The sequence below is a fragment of the Zonotrichia albicollis genome, chromosome 6, assembly GCF_047830755.1.
Source record: "Zonotrichia albicollis isolate bZonAlb1 chromosome 6, bZonAlb1.hap1, whole genome shotgun sequence".
NCBI lineage: Eukaryota > Metazoa > Chordata > Aves > Passeriformes > Passerellidae > Zonotrichia > Zonotrichia albicollis.
The window spans coordinates 38,009,310-38,030,120 of NC_133824.1; the positions used below are offsets into that span (position 1 = coordinate 38,009,310).

General features: G+C 39.8%; 1 protein-coding gene across 2 annotated transcripts in view; it reads left to right on the forward strand.

Moving 5' to 3' along the window:
- LRRC56 (leucine rich repeat containing 56) overlaps positions 1-20,811 on the forward strand; it is a 48,097-nt gene that overhangs the window by 17,567 nt on the left and 9,719 nt on the right. For both annotated transcript variants that reach the window (XR_012580847.1, XM_074543260.1), the window contains exons 3-4: positions 1,676-1,763; positions 8,536-8,596. Coding sequence is in view for 1 of the 2 variants with exons in the window: in XM_074543260.1 (XP_074399361.1) it covers positions 1,676-1,763; positions 8,536-8,596 (149 nt within the window). In the remaining variant the exon portion in view is untranslated. The remainder of the gene's footprint in view (positions 1-1,675; positions 1,764-8,535; positions 8,597-20,811) is intronic.

Genomic DNA, 20,811 nt, shown 5'->3' on the forward strand with positions numbered 1-20,811 from the left:
AGAGGGGGACAGCTTTTCAAGAGGGAATGCTCAGCATTTTCTGGAAACCATGTCCTTTTGAACTGCCATCTCAGTTACACTGACTGGTTTTAGTCCTTTGTAAGAGGATGTGGAACATCAGTGGAAGATGCAGCCACTTGTGCACAATAAAAATATTACCTAATGAGCAGAAATGCTGCAACCACCATTTTTTCCTTGCAAAATTAACTGGATATTCTTGTGGGGTTTTTTCTTCCCAAAACTCATAAGCAGAGGTCATCCTAGACATTCCCTTCTAATGAATACGTTCTCCCTTATTAAAAGAACCTGAAGAAAGTTGTCGTTTTAAATAATGAGAAAATTTGGCTCCTGTATGTGATGGTTAATGAATGACTTTCTGCCTTCACCTTAAGTAAAGGCCCTAAAGGTTGGTGACAATACTTTCAACCCCTGCTCTTGGTTGCATTATTGAAGAGGAAACTGATGCCAGGGCCAGACATTTCTTTGAAGTGGACATGTTCAGCCACACATCCTAATTATTTTGACACAGAAAGGTGAAAATTTATAAGTTTTATCACTATGTATAGCATCAACAATTTCAGGCAGTTAACATGACAAATAAACTTTGCTTCTCATTTTTCAAGGATTGTTTCAGACTCCTCCATGAACCACTAACCCATGAGGAAAAAAGGATATGGTTCTTCTGGTCTGTTTTGTTGAAACATTCATGCAACTAGGCTGATGCAAAGGAGGTGGTGGGATGTGCTCCCTGAATGAGGGAAACTGGGGAGAGAGAAATTGGATCATAGCAGGAAGAAACGGGATGAGCGCAGTGGTAATGTGAGATTGCTTCAGCTCCTTGTGGAGTTGCAGCCTGGCATCTTAGGATTTCACAGCCTTGCTGTGGTTTTCACTGGCAGTCTTAGAGCTTCCCTCTCTCCTCTGTGTATGGCTTCTGCTTGTTTTGTTCCTCCTGCTTACCTCTGCCATAGCAAAATGTAAAGGAATGTGTATCTATCCACACAGACTTTAGGATGTTAAGAAAGATCAGAAAAGAGTCTGCATGCACACACGCATCTTTGCTTAATGCAGTCGTTCATCCAATTATTGCAATTTTGTAAAAATAATGAAGGATTTGGAAGGCCTCTATTTGCATTGCCTAGGTACTTTCAAAGAAATTAATAATTCTTTTAATTAGTGTAGTCTTCTGTCAGAAAAGTGAGTAGCTTGAGCTAAAACCATGTTTCTTTTTTATTGTTTTGGGTCAAAAGGTAAACAGTGTGCTTTGTTGAGTTTTACCACCAGCACCTGTTGAATTACAAGAGATGTTTAAAGTTAACACTTTCTATCTGCTGAGGATTAGTGCAAGACTTGTGCAAATATTTAAGCATGGACATACTGTTTAAATAAAGTTAGCTGGCATGTAGGTCTGTTGTTGGTTTGCAGCTTCAATGTAACCCTGAGCCTTGACTATTTAAGCAATGTATAAGTTTTGGGAGACTGGAGTATTTTGGGCCTACAAGGAAAGAAGGTCTTTGAATACTGTGTCCATTTCAATGTGGTTGCACATCTAGCCATGTTGACCTGAAATATATGTTGACAAAACACTGTTTGAAAATCTTTCTAGACCCTTTTGCTGCTGTGACATCTGGTTTATTGCAAGAGGGTACACATATATTTCTGCTTATCTTTACAGAAAATTTTGGCAGGGGTAGATGATCTGCAGCAAGTGAAGGCCCTAGAGATGCGAGTAGACACCAGAGAGATCAGCTTGGGGAACTTTGGTAAGAAACACTTTATTTTCTGCTCATCATCTTGAATTTTCCTTAATGGTGTCTTGACTGGGGATTCACTAACCAATAGCCAGTGAAAAGTACTGTCCTTCTCAAGAGTTCTTGAAACAGGATTTCCTCGCACCTCACACTCTTTGATCTCTATCTTCTTGCATGAGGCTCTGAATAGCACTGGAAACTCTCGCAGTGGGATGAGTGACATGACTTCTGTCTAAAGCCAATTAGTTTGGACAAATTTTTCCTGTATGATATGCTAGGCCCTAAATGAACATTTACTCTTGTCTTTAGAGAAACAGGAGCCAAAGGTCAGCTTCTCTCCATTGTGAGATTTCCTTGTGAGTGAGGAATTGCCATTGGTATCAGGTGGCTTATGCTTCCAGCAGCTTGTCTTTGCACCCAGCCTCACTGAGCTGTGCTGGAAGATGAGCTGGAGGCAGGTCCTGCAGATACATCATTTTGATGAGCCCCAAGCAGCCCTAACACTTGTCATTTGTTTTTATGTCATCATCACTGAACCAGGGAAGTGAGAAGTACCAAAGGAATTCCCTCTGCAGCAGAGTTAATACTGAGAATATAAAGCCTTACTTTTTTTTCCCAGCACCAGCAATCATTTTCTGTCATGTGGATTCCTACCACACTCAAGTCCATCTTTTTCTACATTGAAGCTAAATAACTAGTGCAGGGTAATATTTTCTGTGCTGAAAAGGAGCCATGTCCCCAAAACTGTGTACTGGTGCTTTCAGACAAGCAGATAATTTTTCATATGCAAATGACTAATATAACATAAAGCTGACTATCATATGCAAATGACTAATATAACATAAAGCTGACTAGCTTTAATGGGTCTTTTGATGTCTATTTGTCAAGAATGGTTGAGCAAGATCAGTGAAGGGGGCTTTTGTTTTGTATATATAGCCCCTTTGTATTGGTTATTCTGTTTATTTCATGAATAAGTCTCCTTCTCATAGGCACTTGATAATTTAAGGTAAGTTACATCCATTTCTTTCAGAGATCATAATCTATTCAATCATGTTTCAACTAATCCAGTTGATAAGGAAATCTCATTATGCCATTTCTATTATGCTCAAAAGTGGTGCTCCCATTCCTATGCCATTTTACATTAGCTGTGACAGGCTAGCAAAATGTTTCACCTTCATCACTCTCTCCTTCCCTTTCCACTACTGGAATAAATCCCTTCTCCTACCCATGGTTAAGCTTTTGCAACCTTTACAGAATATGAAATACAGAACACTATGTCCATGACGCAAATAATTTCCATCTTTTTTATCTCCCACTATTCACACCAAAAGCTGGCCCTTGAGGGCCATAAAAACCAGCACCTGCAGGTCCCCACTGCTTTTGAGAATAACAGAACATCAAGACCATTCTGAATTTCCTTCTGTTGTTTTGTTGTTTTTTTTTTTTTTTAAGGTGCATTTCTGAGTTTTCTTCCTGTGAAAATCTCTTTGCAAATGTCAGCAGATGGCTAGGGCAGAAAGTTTACTTTAGTTTCTTTCCTTTTTTTTCACGTGGCAGATGATTTTTAGGCACATGGAGTAGGGTCTAAATGTTTAGGGGTTTTGCAGAGCGGTTTGCACCTCCACTGTGAACGCTGCTGTTGAAGAAGTCGGGCTCATTGCTTGCTCCCTGCTGGCTGCCTGCTCCTGGAGCTGTGCTGCTGACCTGGTCTGTGGTCACAGGGGTCTGGAGAAATAGCCTGAGGAGAACAGTAGGGTAAGAAGCAGACCAGCTGGAATGACAAGCATTCTAGTGTGACAGGATGTAAAGTTTTCCCTCTATTAGGATAGTCAAGCAATAAGAGTATCCAGAGAGGTTTGGAGACTCCATCCTGGTAGGTTTTCAAGTGAATGAAGACCTGAGCACCCTGATCTCACAGACAAACTGGCTCTGAGCAGGATGCTGGGCTTGAGACCTACAACTGTTCCCTCTAGCCTGGACTACTCTGTAATTTGGTGTTTCTTTTGAATTGCAAACCTAGCTTTCTTTATATACATATGAAACCACTTCACCTTGCTCTCACTGTATTCCTTAGTTGTGGAAGGGGGTAAGGGCATCTTTATCATCAGCAAATTTTTTGGATGATCAGTCCACACCCAGTAAACAGTATTGTTTTGACTAGTTTTATGTGTAAAGATAAAATAGGCCAGGCAAGGTCTTAAATGGCCAGGTGAAAGTGTTAAAAGCTACAAGACTGCCCATAACTCTGAGTCACCTGGAACCTTGCAGTACTCAAATCCCAAATTTACACCACAGTTTTCACTTGAGAAACATTTCAAGGTTCACAGCCTGTGTTACAGACTGTAACACAAACACTCAGGGTCTGAAGATTTCCAGAGTGATTTAAAACCTGTTGCTTGATGTTTTTCTTGAGACTATTCCACTTTGGGATGCATTAAACTTTAAAGCACTATCCTGTTAACCTTGTCCAGTTTGTCAGGTCTTGGCTCTGCAAAATGGCATGACATGATAGGGAGGAAGAGTTACTTTTCTTACTGACAAGGTGTGGACTAAAACATGAAAAGACTAATATTGAAATATTCTCATGCAATCAGTTTTAAAATTTAAAGGAAATGCTTCATGCCAGAGCTTAAATCTGAATCTTTGCAGGGCTTGGGGTAATTGCTGAATTCTCTAGCTGTTTTCAGTGCACCTTGCTGAGTGACAGATGAAACCCTGAATGCCCTGGCAAGTCTTGTATCCAGCTTTGCATATCTTGGGGTTGATTTCTATGCTCCTCAGCTGCATGTAGGCCTCAGTTTATGTTCAGAGGGACTATTTCCTTTTCATTAGCTTATCCCTTCAGTTTTAATTGCTGACAGGTATGGAATTGCATTTATGACCAGCTCATAGAAATTCCTGTTGAAAATAATGGTGGGATAGAGTCATTTAAGACACTACATAGTCCTCTTATTCCTAAGTAATTTTAATAGCTCCAAATCAAGTTACCCACAGTGCTGTTCGCTGGTCCTTATTGAATTGTTGCCTGCTGGTGGCCAGACTAAGTTGATTACATGCCTGGAGATTGCCACTTCCCTTGCAGGCATTTATCAAGGCAAAGCTCTGCCAAGGGTTCAGAAGTAGCCATGTGCTATTTCTCATGCGGGGCCATCATCTCTCCTTCCTCTTGGGCTGTTTGTTGGCACTCTGGGTGCAGAGCTGGGACACCTTTTCTGGCAGCCAGCATGGCAGCAGCAGGTGCTTGCATGGCCAGGGGGCAGCACAGAGGCTGGAGGAGCGAGTCTGGCACGGGTGTTCCTGCCCAGGGTGGTCCTGGCTTGGCTGGTGCTGACAAACTCGCTGAGCAAGGCTTGGACACAGCAGGGCTTGGGCAGGGTCTGCAGGAGTCACAAGTATGCGCTGGGGCAGTGTGCTTCTGTGAGGCCCTGCACTGATGTGTTTTCTGTGAGATCCCCATCACAGGGAGCTCGACTGCAGCTGCCTTGGGTGTGCCTGAAAGGGCTGTGGTCTCACCTCCACTTGTACTGCCCAGTTCAACCCAGAAATGTGCAAAAAAATGCCTGTGTAGAAATAGCATCAAAGTGATGTATCTTGCTTGATCAAACACAGCTCAAGTGAACTAAACAGACTCTTTAATTTGCATCTCAGGTTGCTCTTGGTAGAAGAGTACAGCCTGTTTTGATATGCCTGTTTTGTGTTGTAGGATCAACAAAGCATGATGGTTGCCTGATGCCAATGCAAGCATTTGTCAGTAATTTCTTTTTTTGTTTTTCACTAGTTCATGTTCCAAAAGATGCAAGTCAAGCCTCGATGATTTTTTTGTTAACAATAGAAAAACAAAGATATATGATGCTACTTAAAGAATACTTCATAATGTAAACAGCAAGTGTTAGAAGTGTTGTAACTTGTAGAATATCATAAAACCAGCATTTGGGCTGCTTTCTCTTTGCTCCTACTCAGTTTTCTAAATGTCACCAGCAGTACCAAGGCACCTCTACACTGCTACCCTGCCTGCGAAGTGCAGCACTTCAGGCTTTGTTGTGGAGTGTGTGTGTCCATCACTTTTATTCGCCTAACTTGCACTTTGATTTCTTTCTGCCCTTTCATTTAGTTTTGTTCCACTGGTAGAGTAGATTAACACTAGTACATTGTTGGTGGTTAGTAATTTCAGAGCCATGTAACAAAACCGGTCTTTAGTGAAAGGGAATCGTAGACAGATGAGATAACACTGCTCGTCATCCTGAATTCTCCCCTTGTCCTGCAATCATCAGCATTTCTGTGGACCATTCTTGTTTTTTAAAATCAAAATTACACAAAGAAAGGAATAAGGATAAGGAATCTACTGCTTGTACTTATAAAATTAATATTAGAAATAATTACTATTGTATTTTAGAGTATTTTTATATGTTAGTATCATGTGTCCTTGCTCTGAGAAAAGATGCCATGAAGGTTAAAATTAAGAAAATTAGAAATACACTGTTATATTGGGATAAGTATCTTGTCACCTTCGTTTTACAATTTTCTCTTCCTAATTTAAACTTCTGGTCTCTAATCTATTTATAAGTATTTGGGACTCTAAAAACCAGCAAAATCAATGGAACAATGAATTCTTAGCACCAAAGAACAATTACATATTGATATAAAACTTAGAGGAGGGAAGAACCTGCAGACTTGCAGGAATACATTGCAGAATATCGCTGCAGAATTTTGCACCACCACACATTGAATACTTCTATTTCAAGCTCGTAAACCACACATTAAAGTGTAACACTGTACAACTTCCCAGGGATAGATTGCGCCAAAGTGCAAAAGAAAATCTGAGATGGAGGATCAAGTTACAGTAATGAACTAACCAGATGTGAAAATTGTGTTATCAGCCTGTCACTCAGCCTCTTTGGATCCTTTAATAGTTGCTTCTTCCCTGAGCCAACCCTAAGTGCATTCAGTGAAAAGCTTTTTCTTGAGCAAGTCTCTTGACTCCTCATTCAAATCTTGTGCTTAACACTAGTCCTTAAAACTCCTTTGCTTTGCAATGCTTTGCATCAGTCTTTGCTTGGTAACCCTTTTACATCTCTGACTGAATCCATGGCACCATTACTCAGTCTGGAGCTGGGACTGGGGTGCTACTGCAGCCCTCTCGGTTTTTCCTTTAACTCTTCAGGGGATGACATTTAATCTCTCCATCCTTGTCAGAAAGAGAATAGAAATTTTTTAGAATCTAGATATTTTTTGGGGGGGAGGAATTTCTTAGGCCATGATTTATATCCGAGGGAGTCTTTGCTCAGTAGCTAGTGTGACTGCTGTGAGTAATTAACAGAGATCCTAATATTTTCTCTGCCAGGACTCCAAATTATTTTGTTGCCATATATACATATAAACATATAAAACTTGTTTGGTGTGAGAAAGCATATCCTGCAGGACGAGGACTCTGTGTTCTAATTTGTTCTTAGTTTTTGTGGATTGTGGAAAATGCTTGGAAAACAAGGTTAGAAAATGGCACAGTGTGTTTTGAATTTTTTGTATTTTCAAAAGTACTTGGAAAAGACATGAACTTAAATACTTGCAGTACATCATGAAAATCAATATGTGCATTATGATCACTCCAAAATAACATGAGATGTAGCTAATGCTTCTATTAAAACATGATTTATTAAAATGTTTTTGACATAAATGCTCTTGTTCTCTTTGGGGAATGAACAACATGACCTCCTTTCTTTGTTTTGAGATCCCACTCCCCCTTCTTTTTTTTTATCCTTTGCAAAGCACTTGACTGGTGTCCTTCTGGACATTGGTAAATCACCCTTGCCAGACAGTGATTACTCAGAGAACTCATAAAAATATTTGCTGAGAACACATTTAATGTTTCATCAATGGTCCAATTTGTCTAAAACTTCTACATGGTTGCATGTTATAATGGAGAATGCTCACCAGCCTTGAGTAAACTCTGCTGGTGTGAATGGGTAAACATTTACTACTGTCCATAAGAAAGGTTTCTGAGACTTGAGCTCGTGTCTAAGTTACTCTGCAGCTCGGAAGGATTTGGTATATGATTTTGGTTCAGAGATACCATTAGGTGAATCTAAAAGGCAAATGTCTCTCAGGGATACAAAACAAAGCACATTAATTAATCAATAACAAAAGAATACTGAGGGTTTTATAGGTATGAAACTTGTACAAATCAATGGTAGACAGCTGTATCTAGAAAATTAAAAGAAGAAAGTAATGTTTTGCAAAATGTAGCATTTGTGGGACCTGTGAACTGTAAAAGATGATGTTGTGACTATGGATCATTATGTGGTTGCTGTTTGATTGAGATTTATATTTTGAAGAAGTGTTACTTGGCTGTGTATCCATTAAGTCCATCACTACTTGCCATTAAATAGGTCATGGAATGCTCTACTCTAAAGTATCCCTTAGCTGTGCAGGGTATCACTCAGTTAAAAGTCAATCAGGATGGGGAATCAGACTAAAGAAAACAGTCACACATCAAGCCAGTTTCTTTTCTTGTCTGTCCGGCAAGGTGCCATATCAGAGTTTCCAGTGAGGGGTTCAAAAATTGTAATTGGGTAGTCATGCAGACAATACATATATGTTTCAAAAATGCAAAGAATGAAATAGTTTTTGAGTGAAATAATCTCATTGATTTTCTTAGAAGTCCAGGACAGGCCTGCCAGAAACAGCTAAGAAATACTTGAAAAATTTGATGCTTGAACTTGTAATTGTCATAATTTTCCTTTACTCTAATCCCAGGTCCAAAAAGTGATTCTTTATTTTGTTCCCACAGGTGTGCATCTGCCTAATCTGAGAGAACTGAAGTTGAACAATAGCTTGCTTGTATCTGTGAGGTAAGAAATGAATGATTCTATGAAGTAAATATAAAGAATAACAACCCTCAATTTTATGTAAGTGATAAAATCTTCATTTGTGCTGCTTTCATTCCTTCCATTTCTCCATGCTGTGATAATGGATTAGGTCATGAATATATGGTCCACAACCACAGAAGTTGAGGGACAGGACCTGATCTGGAAAAAATCAGTGTAGCTACAATGGTGCCAATGAATTAGCCCTAGTCTGCCACCATGGATGTTCCTGCTGTGCTGAAGTCCATTGAAATTTGTTGCACATTTGAAAGGAGATAAAAGTTCCCCCTCTTATCTATGTCTAGGTGCTTGGATTTCAGTGTTTCAGCCTTTGGGCTTTTACTCTGCACAGTAGCTTGTTCTATACAGGTCAGACCAGTTCCTCAGCTGATGAAAATCACTTTGGCTTTACTGAAGTCAATGCAATCAGGTTTATGAGAGCTGCTGTGGAGCCTGCATGTCCCTGGCTTGCTGAGCTGCATGAAAACATCATGTTTTCTCCCAGACAGCTGGGGGGAGTTGGCTGGTTGGAAAGGTAGAAGTGAAAACCATCACAATGAGGAGGCAGAGCTGTCTTCTCTCTCCTGTGCTGATATCTGTATGACCCTTGCTAATTAATGCAAAGTAGAAAAATACAGTTCATATCAGAAAAGGGCTGTGTAAAAGGCCCTGTTTTAAATAGGACTGCTCTCTGGCTTTGTGTGGGTATCTACTAAACTCATGGGGTAAAAAATAGTGGGTTTGCCCAATGTCCTAAGAATTGACAATAAATTCTTCTTGGTCTTTCTAAAGTATCTAATGAACTTCATTTGCTACACTTTGATTTTATTTACCCTTGTTCTGGTGATGAAATGAAGTATCTGCAGTCTGAATTTTGTTTTTCTTGCCTTCTAATTCATAATATGTAAAAGTGGTGATGTTACTTATTTGCTGCATTTATTTTAATAGCACCCAACAGTTTTCATAAGCATGAAATTGCTCCATTACTGCAATGGAGGAGTAAGTAGTGGGTGAAAAAAATTTAAATTTTGACAGTATTAAGAGATATTATATTAAAAAGAAAAAATATAAAAGGTGGGGTTTAGTTTGATCAAAACTCCAAATTCTCTTCAAATGTGTCAACAGAAAACATTTTGAACAGCTCTGTTGGTACTGAATGTAAGAATGCTGTTCAGGAAAACTAAACTGCATGACTCATGGTTTTAGCAGGATTTTGCACCTCTGTATTCTGAGACTCTAATTTCTGTCATGAAAAGTTCTGGCAAACCATCTTTGACCTGACACCCTTGTGGGCCTTGATGCAGGGAATGTTTGGTCTCAAGTTGAGTTTTGGTTTGATCTACTCTAATGTAAATATGTTTGGGCTTGGATATCAAGTCTAATAGTGTGATGATTCCCAGGCACTCCTGCCCAGGAGGAGCTACCTGCTGCTCCTTCTGTGTGGCAGTTAAATGCAATTGTCAGGGAAAAGGTAAAGGAGGAAGACGATTTTTGCTGGCTCTCCCAGACGTGAGCTCAGTCTGTATAGTTACAGCACTAGCTTTGCTTTATTAATTCCCATCTTTGACAATCTGTCATTGATGAACACAGATCATTTAAGGGCACATCCCATGCAAGCACAGCCTTGTACTTGAACTTTATTTTTCAATGTCTGCATCATGTCAATTTAATGCCCGTTAGAGCAGCACTGCTGCCACAGCAGCAGTGATACCTGCCATACCTATTGTAACATGGCTGCTCCCATTCCAGAGGCTGCTGCCATTTACTCCAAAATACAGAGTTTTATTTCTGAATTAATCTTGTTGATATTTGAATTCTGTCCAGAAAGTGATTATTTTGTTTTATTCAACCAAACCCTTGCAAATGAGGCTATTGAGGATGACAGAAAAAATTGTTCTTCCTTCTTACTGAAAGTAATTCCCACAGATTTTGCCAGCCATAAGGTCAGAATCATTGTGGTTATAATTTGAAAATGGGCAGCAGATAATAGGAAATGTCTTGTAAGGTCCAACTGGAAGATTGGTTTTATTTACTGAAAAGAAGGCAAGGATAGAAAAGCAAGGAAAAAAATAGAGGGTGTTTTGTATATACTTGGGATGCTAAAAGCAGACATTTTCATTCTGTTTTATGTTGTAAGAGCATATTCTGGTGAATCATTATGAAGAAAAGGCTGTCAGTTTGCATGCATGAGTGGGTAATAAGATGGGAGACTTTGTGTTTTGTCACTTTATTTTTGTTTCATCTTGTTTTGCAGAGAAGGATTACCAAATTATTTTGAGATGAAATGAAATTAAAACTTTTTTTCTTTTTGTCATTTTGAAAATGGAAGAAGAATTGGCTTGCTAGATGCCAAAATGAAGGTTCATCATCCTGACTTTAGTTAGTGAATTTTTTTTGAGGCATTCATTCCTATCAATCTCACATAGAAACTTCAGATGTGAGGATGCTGAGGTGCTTATTGCCATGCACTGTTCAAAGGAAACAAAAGGAGTCACGTTCTGGCAGTGAGGAATCAAGGTGTTCTTGTGTTACAGTTTTCTGTGGGACTGCAAGGCTTGCTACATCAGTGAGTTTGGAGATTGGCTTCTCCTGGTAGCTCCTCAAGAAGTTGTGATTCCTTTGATGGGGAATGTGTTTGAGCTGTCTTATAAATTCATGGTCCTTCCCCGATCCTCCTAAAGCTTGTGTTACTTTTGAATACTTTAAACTTTAAAATTGAACCATTATCAGCTATTTAATTTAATCCAAAAGGAAAATATATCCAAGTTTATTTGCGGATAATTGATCTTGGTGGTTGAAAGGGAATTTCCTGCTTGGCTGTTTCTGGGTTTTGGTTTTCTCCTGGCCCTTTGCTAAAGGGAACATCTCTGGAAAATCCAGTGCACCGTGAAAAAATAGTTCATATTGTTTTAAATTTTCTAAATCACAATAACTTCATTATGTCCTTGTTTGGTGACCTTTACAAATTTGCTAGCAACTGAGAAATTCTAGATTTATGAACTGATAATTAAGGATGAAATGTCAAGTCTATTCTGAGGAACGCCTGCTAAAACATGCTGATTTTGGGGGGTTTTCGGGGAGGGAGGGTAGTTTGAGTGATTATTTTTTGTTTGGCTTTTTGTTTGGTTGGTTTTGGGTTTTTGTTTTGGTTCTGGGTTTTGTTTATTTGTTTGGGTCTGGGTTTTTTGTTTGGTTGGGAATTTTTTGTTGTTTTGTTTTTTTTTTTTTTTGTGATGGCCATGGTCATTTTTGAAATGCTTGCAGTAAAAGAACTATATTCCAAGACCAAGGAATACTGCTTCTGCTTTGGCGTGTAGCCTGTGTATTTTTTTTATCAGATTGCTTTTATTCTCAATTCAGGAATGAATGAAAAGATCTGTTTTAAAATGTTTAGATAGATATCTTTACTAAAGGGCTTTTAAATCAGATAGAAGAATCTTGGGACCTGGTTCCCATAAGTTTCCAGAAGAAGCTCTTTCAGCAGCTGAAGTTCATTTCCTCCCATTCAGCACCACACATTGTAGCCAGCAGGAGAGTGATCTCCTCTCAGGGCTTCTCAAGCAACTGCTTCTAACAGAGAGAGGCTGTCATATTTTAAGTGAGATGAAATGCAGAGACTGCCAAGTGTGGGGTAAAAAGTGAGTATGGAGGATATAGGGGAAGGAAAGCAGGTATTCTTCATTCACATTGAGTTAACATTTCATTGCTGCGGTTCTCCAACTGGGCTTGCACGGTTGCAGAAGCATCCCCCAGAATGAGAGGGAAGTAATCCTGGTCTGTTTCACTCAGTAAAATCCTCAGGAGGTTCAAATGAACAAGGTGCAGAGTACATTCAAAATCAACAATTCTTATGCTTTTATGAGCCTTAGGTTTTTGTTTTGATTTTTTTAACATCAGCTCCCAGAGACAAGACTAGCAACACAGGAGTCTCTGTATTCACATTTTGAAATGTTTTGAGCCCTCTTGGCTGTGAAAAAATAACTGTAAATATGAGATAAGTGATTTGAGTAAAGATTTTGCTGATCATTTCATGACTTTATGAAACCAGAGCCAAACTAATTCTTTCTTAATTCAGTGTAAGGGCTCTAAAGTAATGTTTAAAAGTATTTTTGGGACTTCAATCAGGGTCTTTAGTTATTTTAACATAGCAGTAAACCTCCTTTTTACCCAAGAAAGAGTTTAAGAAAATAAAATATCTACTGTTTTTAAAGCCACAAGAAGTTTGCCTTCACTGGCATTGCTCACAAGCTGAAAATTAAACATTGGTCCAATTGCTTTGCTGGATCTGGATCAAGTTACACTGTATTGTATAAGACTGAGCCTTGACACTTAACCCCCCCTAAATTTGATGTACTGTTGATAGTGTGTCTAGGCATCAACTACTTTCTGGATAGTTTACCCTCAAACAAGAGGAACATGGCGACATAATTTCCCTGAATTTACCTTTTTTCCTTGTCATTTTTATTTACTCCTTTCTTATCTCTTTTTTCGTTTTTTCCTCATTTTTCTTCTGCTTGTCATTTCTAATCTTTGGCAATTAGTGGATAACTATGTTTGTTGTATAGTAACCTGTACAGAGGTACACAGATATCACATGTAAAAGCAATGGGGTTTGTGCAACAAGGATCAGCATTGCTGTTATGATATTTAAAATCTCCAAATAGTTTCTAAAATCAGTTCAGTTTGCATTACAGGTGCAAATGTTTGTCAACAGATGATGTATTTGTGTTATAGCAATTTGTCAACGGATGATGTATTTGTGTTATAGCAGTTTCGTACTGTGTCTAGCAAGGAATCAAGGTGCACTTGCTCTAGGTTGCTCTTACCCATACAGTCAGAGAACCACTGCTCTGATTTGGCTGGGGTGAATCACTTCATATCCTTGTTTCAGCACCCAGAGCATCACTGCTTACTTTCATATTCACATTTCAGCATGGGGAAAGCCTTTCATTGCACATGCAGGCCAGTTTCTGTGGGAAGTGTTCCTGTTAATTCTTTTGTGTAGATGGACTGAAAGTCCTTCAGCAGTTAAAGATGCTGTGAAGTCTATGTTAAGAACATGTTCTTAGAGGACTTTGAGTGCTTTCCAGGAGCTAGGAAAGCATTTAAATAGAATCTTAATCTCTGTATTAATGAGTCCTCTCTGTATTGGTGCCTGCAGATCCCTGGGAGTATTACAAACCTGGGCAAAAATGCTGTGACCTCAAGTTTTATTTAGCATTGATGGTTTTAAGGCTATTCATATTATTGATAAAAAGTAATGATTTTGGGTCAGAAATACAGTATCTTTTAGTTGAGTGGATTATTTTCAGAAAAGCACAATCAGCCTGTCTGCCTTTGGCCCTAGGGAAATCTGATTGCTTTGACCACTTCTCTGTCCTGGGTAGCCTCTGGTTTAATTTCACCAGGTCAGGGGCCCAAAGAAGAAAATATGTCTTTGTGACCTTAGATATCAGGGTATCTGACAGGCTGATTCCCCAGAAAGGGAAGCTGAACTTTATCTGTACAAATGCACAGATGGAGCTTGGGCTCCGTTCTGCTGCAAGCACAGAGGATGCCAAAAGAGGCTTTTGGCCTTGCAGCGTCTTTCCATGGTTCTCAGCATCAGCACCCCATTTCCTGAAGCCTTCCCCGGCTGCAAGTCCCTGCCCTGTGTTTCAGACTGCCAGGTACAGGGTGTGCCTGGAAGGAAGAGGATGATGAGGCAGGGCCTGCCCTTGCAGCTCCAGCTTTGAGTCTCCTGGCTGTGGCAGGGCTGGTGAGGAGGGTGCAGAGCATCTCTCTCCTCACAGAGCAGAGAGGATCTGCTCTCATTGTCATCTGAGCTGTTCCATGGCAGCAGGTTTCTTCCCCCAGGACACCTCTATCATGTTCCTATTTGTGACTGCCATACAATGCAGAGCATAAAAACCATCAGAGGATCACCATAGGCCCCAGCAACACTTGTGCATCAAGAACATGGCTAGTGAAAAAGCAAAGTAAATAAGTAATAGCTAATGTGTGCAGGAAGGCTGCCAGTAAACTCCTGCAAGGTAAGACAAGCCCATTACATAATTGTGCTCCTTCTTTGCCCACTATCCGAATAGGCACTCCACTTTGAGTCTATTTGGTAAAAAGCGGCCTTTCCTCTCAGGATGTTTTCTCATGCCTTGCACCTATCCAGGTCTTAAAAAGAAGTACAGCTCAGCTCCTGGGTTAGCTGTTGTTTCTATAGCATCCTGGGTTAGCTGTAAAATATGCTGTATTTTCCATCTCAGTTGCTTATTTTATCCTGGGCAGACACAGTCTTCTGCATGAGTTGTGTATAAGGCCTTGCCTAATGGTATCGTGATCTTGCTTGTACGCTCTGGATGGATATGATAAATGAAACTGTCAGTAATAAGTACTGCCAGCAAATAAATACTTATGTGCATGGCTATTAGGCAGTTTGCAGCTGCTCTGTTTCAGCTGTCAGTCTCAGAGTTCACATATGAAAATTTACACCTAAATATTAATTTATTTAGTGATGAGAAAAAAATTGTTATAATCATGGTGTGAGAAACACCAAAGAACAGAGCTGGGAAGCAGCAGTAATTAGCCCATTGGAACTTAACAGTGGAACTATTAAGGAAGTTTTCCTGTCTGACCATCCAGGAGCCATTCTGGCAGAAACTCTCCCACCACCTGAAATTTTCACTGCTGGCATTGAGGCCTCTTCACAGAGAGCAGCTCCAGTGACCCCAGGGGTGCCCCTCTTGGCTCCCTGCACACCTCACACTCACACAGTCAGAGAAGGTTTCCTTACCTGTTTCTAGGTTTCCCACAGCAGACTCCTAGATGTTTGGATCCTTAGAGGAATTTATTTGTGGCACAATAACACAAAAACAGCTCAAGCTGGGTGCCTCCTTCCTGAGCAGTATCCAGCTGTGAAAAGATTGTCTTTGTAGTAAGACTTTGTGGAAATAAGAAAATAATCAGCATTAGTTTAATGGGTTTGTCCGTTGTTTTGATTCTCTCCTACAAGGGAATTGCTTCTCCGTGGCTTGTTTCATTTTTTTTATTGAAAATAATTATGTTCAGTGGGAAAATACTTTCTTGGAATGCAAGGTAAATGCTGATTTTTAAAAAAGGAAGGAATCAGGTTGCAGGGGAAATTATGCTAATAGTTGTATTTGTCAGTTGTAACTGCCAAATGAGAGGAATAAAAATGAATAAATAGATAGACTTTCAGTGTACAATCAATTTCATTATTTAATTTCTATAGAATATTCTCCACACAGGAGTTGATTTAGTTGTTCTTATTTTCTACAGACACATTGCTGCACACAAAGGGCCTTGTTGCTATTTTCCCCTAAAATACATTCACACTCCTTTTTCTCTAGCTATGTTCCTCATTTGCTGTGTGGCAGAATTTTATCCTCCTGTCATGAGATCTTTAAAGGATGCATCAGATCTCCCAGATGCATCCATAGCTGGATCAATAGCTGCAAGAAATAAGTACTGAAATGCCTTTGTGTTTTAGGAGGTGAAGTTGTGGTTTCATCAGCAGCTGTAATGTGTGCACATTCTTCACCCTTTGCCATAAGCTGCACTGGGTGTTCTTCTTCTTGGGGGTAAGAACCTGAGCACAAAGGTCTGATAATGAAACCCGCCACCACATATTTGGTAACAGAAGTTCTATGAAAGATTGTGTGTTTGAAAGACCATTTATGGTGTCTTCTGGCTTGAACTTCATCAACCTCACAATCCTACCACTCCACTTTCTGCTGTTTCATCTCATGGGCAAGAATTTAGAGAGGTTTGGTTTACTCTGCTTAGCGTTGCAGCTACAGTTGTCTCAAGAGCAAGGCCAAGATGATCCGCATCCAGTTAACACCTGCACCAGATTTGGGATGTCTGCTGCTGTGCTGTGAAGGAAATGCTGAGGCTCTGCCTTGTAGTAACATCCTCAGGATGGAAATCTACAAGGTCCTGTCTGTCCCAGTAATCCTGTGACGGTCTTTGAGGTCCCCCAAGCTTCTCTTCTGCATCTTGTTTGCTTGTTGTAAAAGAGCATCTGGAGGCCAGTACAAGCAGAGAAAATCTCACTTAAAGCTGTTTTTTAGGGAGGAAGTCTTGACTCAGGACATATGGAGACAAGTCCGTCAAGATCTGTAGTGAACATTAGAGGCTTAGAGAGGAAAGAAATTTGAAGGAAATCAACTGCCATTCACAGGTCCAAATTGTACCTGTACCCGTTTCTTGCAAGCTTCTTTATTTTTTTGTTTTCTCATTGGATGTGTGCACAGATAAAAAAAGAAAGAAAGGAAAAGTTACAAAGAAGAAATAGCCATCAGCCTCAGAAGGAAATCATTAGTGTCATACAAATGTGCCTGATCGAAAGGATCTCAAGAACATGCATTTCCACCATTGTATATTGAGACTGAATCACTTTAAATTACATTTTCTCTCTAAGTTTTCATATCAATCCACTTCTGCAATATTTCAAGTATTTTTTTACAGTGGAAACTCTGTAGTCATTACCATGACAAAAATTGAATAGCTACTCCAAGCTGATCCAATTCTGTAGTTGTCTGTAGTCAATTAATCTAGAACTCCAGTTTTTCTGATACACAGAAAAACATGGTTCAGGGACTTTTTTTTTTTTTTTGGTGGTATGTGTCTTAACACCACTGAATCTGTCAGATTATTTGGATCTTTTACAGAATATTCCTTCTGCTTACCCTGAAGCATTAGAAGTTTAAAGTGTTGATTTTGAAGGATGAAATCTGTATTAAAGCAAAGTTGGAATATGTCTGTCTTGCTCTGCCAAAGCTCAGACCTGGAACATACTGTGAAACAGGCACACAACATGTGGGAGACTGAAAAGTTATTTATGCAGGAAATTTCAAAGCACTGTGGGATTCAGTTGTTCAATGTAAGTAACTCATTCTGTAACCACAGTTTCATTATCCTTTATTTTTTTATATGTAAGCTTTCAACGGTGAGAATGAACAATTGCCAAAGCTATAGGAACTGTCAGTAGCTCTGGGGTTAAACTGAGGGGCAATGGTTGTGTGGATGTGAGAGTTTTATTTACTGTGTCTCAACTTATTCCTGTTTGAAAATCAATTTGGTCTTGTGGAAGACGTAGTGCCCCCATTGGGAGGCAGCCCCAGTGTGTTGGGTTTCTGCAGTTTCTCTGGGGTGCAGCTTTGGCAATCTCTATTCCTCTCAGATTGTGGGAGCTGAGTTAAAGCAACTGTTCTTTCATTGTGAGAATGCTACAGCAGTATCTAAGCTGACAAGCAGTTTTAATGATCAAAAGAAAATTAACACAAAATTACGTTATCCTTCCCACACGTGTTGTATATCCGGGTGTTAAGGAATTGCTGTTCCTGACTCCATCAGCGTTGATCAATCCCATTATTCTGCTCTAGGTTTTTTTTTGACAGCAACTAAAAATGAGAGCACTTGAAATTAAAGCTGCATTTCACATGTATTAACTTTAACAGAAGTAAGCATCTCAGTTACCTTAGGCACAAGTATGATGAGTTTCAGAACTGTGTGTATCAGCACTCTCACTTCTAAATCTCTCCTGTTGGTCTCACAAAGCACTTTTTGTTTAAATGAGATATAATCTGACATGGAAAATAAAGTTCTTGCAAGTAATATAGCACTTAATGTAATATTGCAGTTGCTACAGTGGTTTCAGTGAGGCAACGAGAAGCAACAATGACAAGTGAAGAAGTTATAAATCAGGAATAGCCCAGAGATGTATCTCATTGGTTTGGGTTTTTCATCTGTTGCCATCTCCTGCATCCAGCTGTCATCTTTGCCTGGCAGCAGTGGAGGGGGAGGCAGGGAGCAGTGGGCACTGGTGTTAGTGCAACAAGGATTTCTGTGCAGTGTCTCTGGTTGAAGCACAGCCACAGATGTGTCCATGGCAGAGCTCAAGTACTCTTATCAGGACCATCAGGGTGGTCGTTGGCTCCTGTCCTGGAAAACAGCCAAACTGCCTTGGATAGTTTGTGGTTTTGGCTGCTGTAGCCAGGTAGTCTCTTGTCCTTGTTTTCAGGCTTTTGCTTCAGTGAAAGTGCTGGTCAAAAGCACATGGCTCCTTGATAATTGTACTTTTTCTTAGTAGGCCCACAAAAGCTGTGGCAGGTGTCTCTCCCCTTGGCATAACAAAGATGAAAAGGCAGAGTCTGGATGGATGAAGTGAGACACCTTGAATGTTCTCCCTGATCTGTTTACCCCTGCTGCAGCCCCGGGCAGTTGCATTTCCTCCCAGACACCCATTTCGCTGTCAATGAAGTGTTTGGCAGAGATCCACAGCTAAAAAAAGCAATATATGAGATCTTTGCCCATTTCCAAACTTGGAACTTAACACACAATCAACCAACAAACAAAAGAAACCCCCACAACCCTAGAATAAAATAGTGAAATTTGTTTGTTGGGAGAAATATTGGCAGGGGCATTAGCACTGCAGCCCATTTTGAAAACAATTGGCAGGGGCATTAGCACTGCAGCCCATTTTGAAAACAGCTTCTTATTCATAGTAAGGTTGCCTCAGAAATTTGGGACAACAGAGACATGCTGCTGCAAAGGCCTTTGGCAACAATAACTTTTTGTTCATTCAGAAATTCTTCATTTGCATGTAAAAGGGAGTTATGAAAACAGAATTTTACAGACACAATTTTTACTTAAGAAGACATTTGGTAAATGCATGTTTTCTGTTCAGCCTAAAACAAGCTAGTCTTCCTCTGATGTATTTAAGAATTACCTAGCAAACACGCTTTTTGCTTAGTTTTTGAAGTCTCCATCAACGTGTCTCAACAGGATTATAAACTCTTTCTGTTGAAAATTTGCACAGTTTAGAAGGCAGAATGAGACCAGATTATGAGGTACTACATTTCCGTGGTATTTCAGCCTAAAAGTGGCCTTCTGCCTGCAAAGATGAGACGTGACCCTCGTTATCTTGTACCTTGGGCTGTGGTTCACTCTGGCCCAAGGGAGCATAAGATGCTAAAGGCAGCCTGTGTGTCATGGAGGTATAAGATGTGGGACAGAGGAGAAGCAAGCCAACAGTTCTCAGCATATTGCCACTTGAATTTTGTAGAGTGAATACAAAGACTGCAAAGACTGCAATGCTGCAAAGCAAGGCAGGTCATCACATTCACATGACATTTGTTCAACTGCAAAAGGACACTGCAGGGACAATAAGGACGTGGCCTCAGCACTGCTTGTGGAGTTGGGGGCTGTGTCGTGGGTTTGATCAAGTATGAGGAACACATGCATACAATCAGTTTTACAATTTTGAATACAGCTATTTGTGAATACAATGAAACTTTTATATAAGCTTCCTATTAGAGCATGTGTTACTGATTTAAATAACATTCAGGCTTTAAAAGGTTTTGTTTCGGATGTCAGAATTATCTGTACAACCAAAGCATTGTGTGCTGACATTGACCATATAGATGTTATCACAGTGCAGCTTGATAAATTCCACTTGATTTCTGTAAATCAGAAATGGGATTCTTTTATTCCTTTATTTTGTAAGACTGTAGTTTGGTCACTCTCTTACAATCTAAATTTCTCTATTTACCAGTGCATTAATTTTCAGAGCGATCTTTAAAATAAGTAAAATCTGCATCAATAACTGGTTTAGATGTATTGCTTCTGAAGATTTATTCATCATCAGATGCAGGTGTGCTTTGAGATACTTCTTGCAAGTTCCATGGATTTAGTGCTTTATTTTTAGGAAAATTATTCAAAACTGACTTCAAGAACAAACGACAGGGCTCAAACTGACAAATGTGTTCAGGGTTTTGCTGTTGTGTTTACTGGGTAGCTTGAGCTCAGTGGAGCAATTCAGGATTTATTGTTGTGAAACCAAGAGTAGGATTTGGCTCTCTAGGTCTGATATTCATCCAGTAAAAATTTGGCTGGATCAAACCAGTCCCTGAAGAACAAGGATGTTGGATTAATGGAAGAACACATTATTTCTCAAACTTGTTATTAGGTGCTGTGAGCCAAACTGTTCATTGCCCCTCTGTTCTCTCCCCAGCCTGGGGGAGTGATGACAAGATTGGAGCATCAGATTTCATGGGAAAAAATACTAAATGGTTGTGCACAAGTGGGGAGGGTGTTACCAAGACCCTCACAGAAGCGCTGGGCTGTTTGATGAGTTCCCATCCCTGCAGCAGTTATTTTGAGCTAGTTGGAACCCAGGCTTAAAA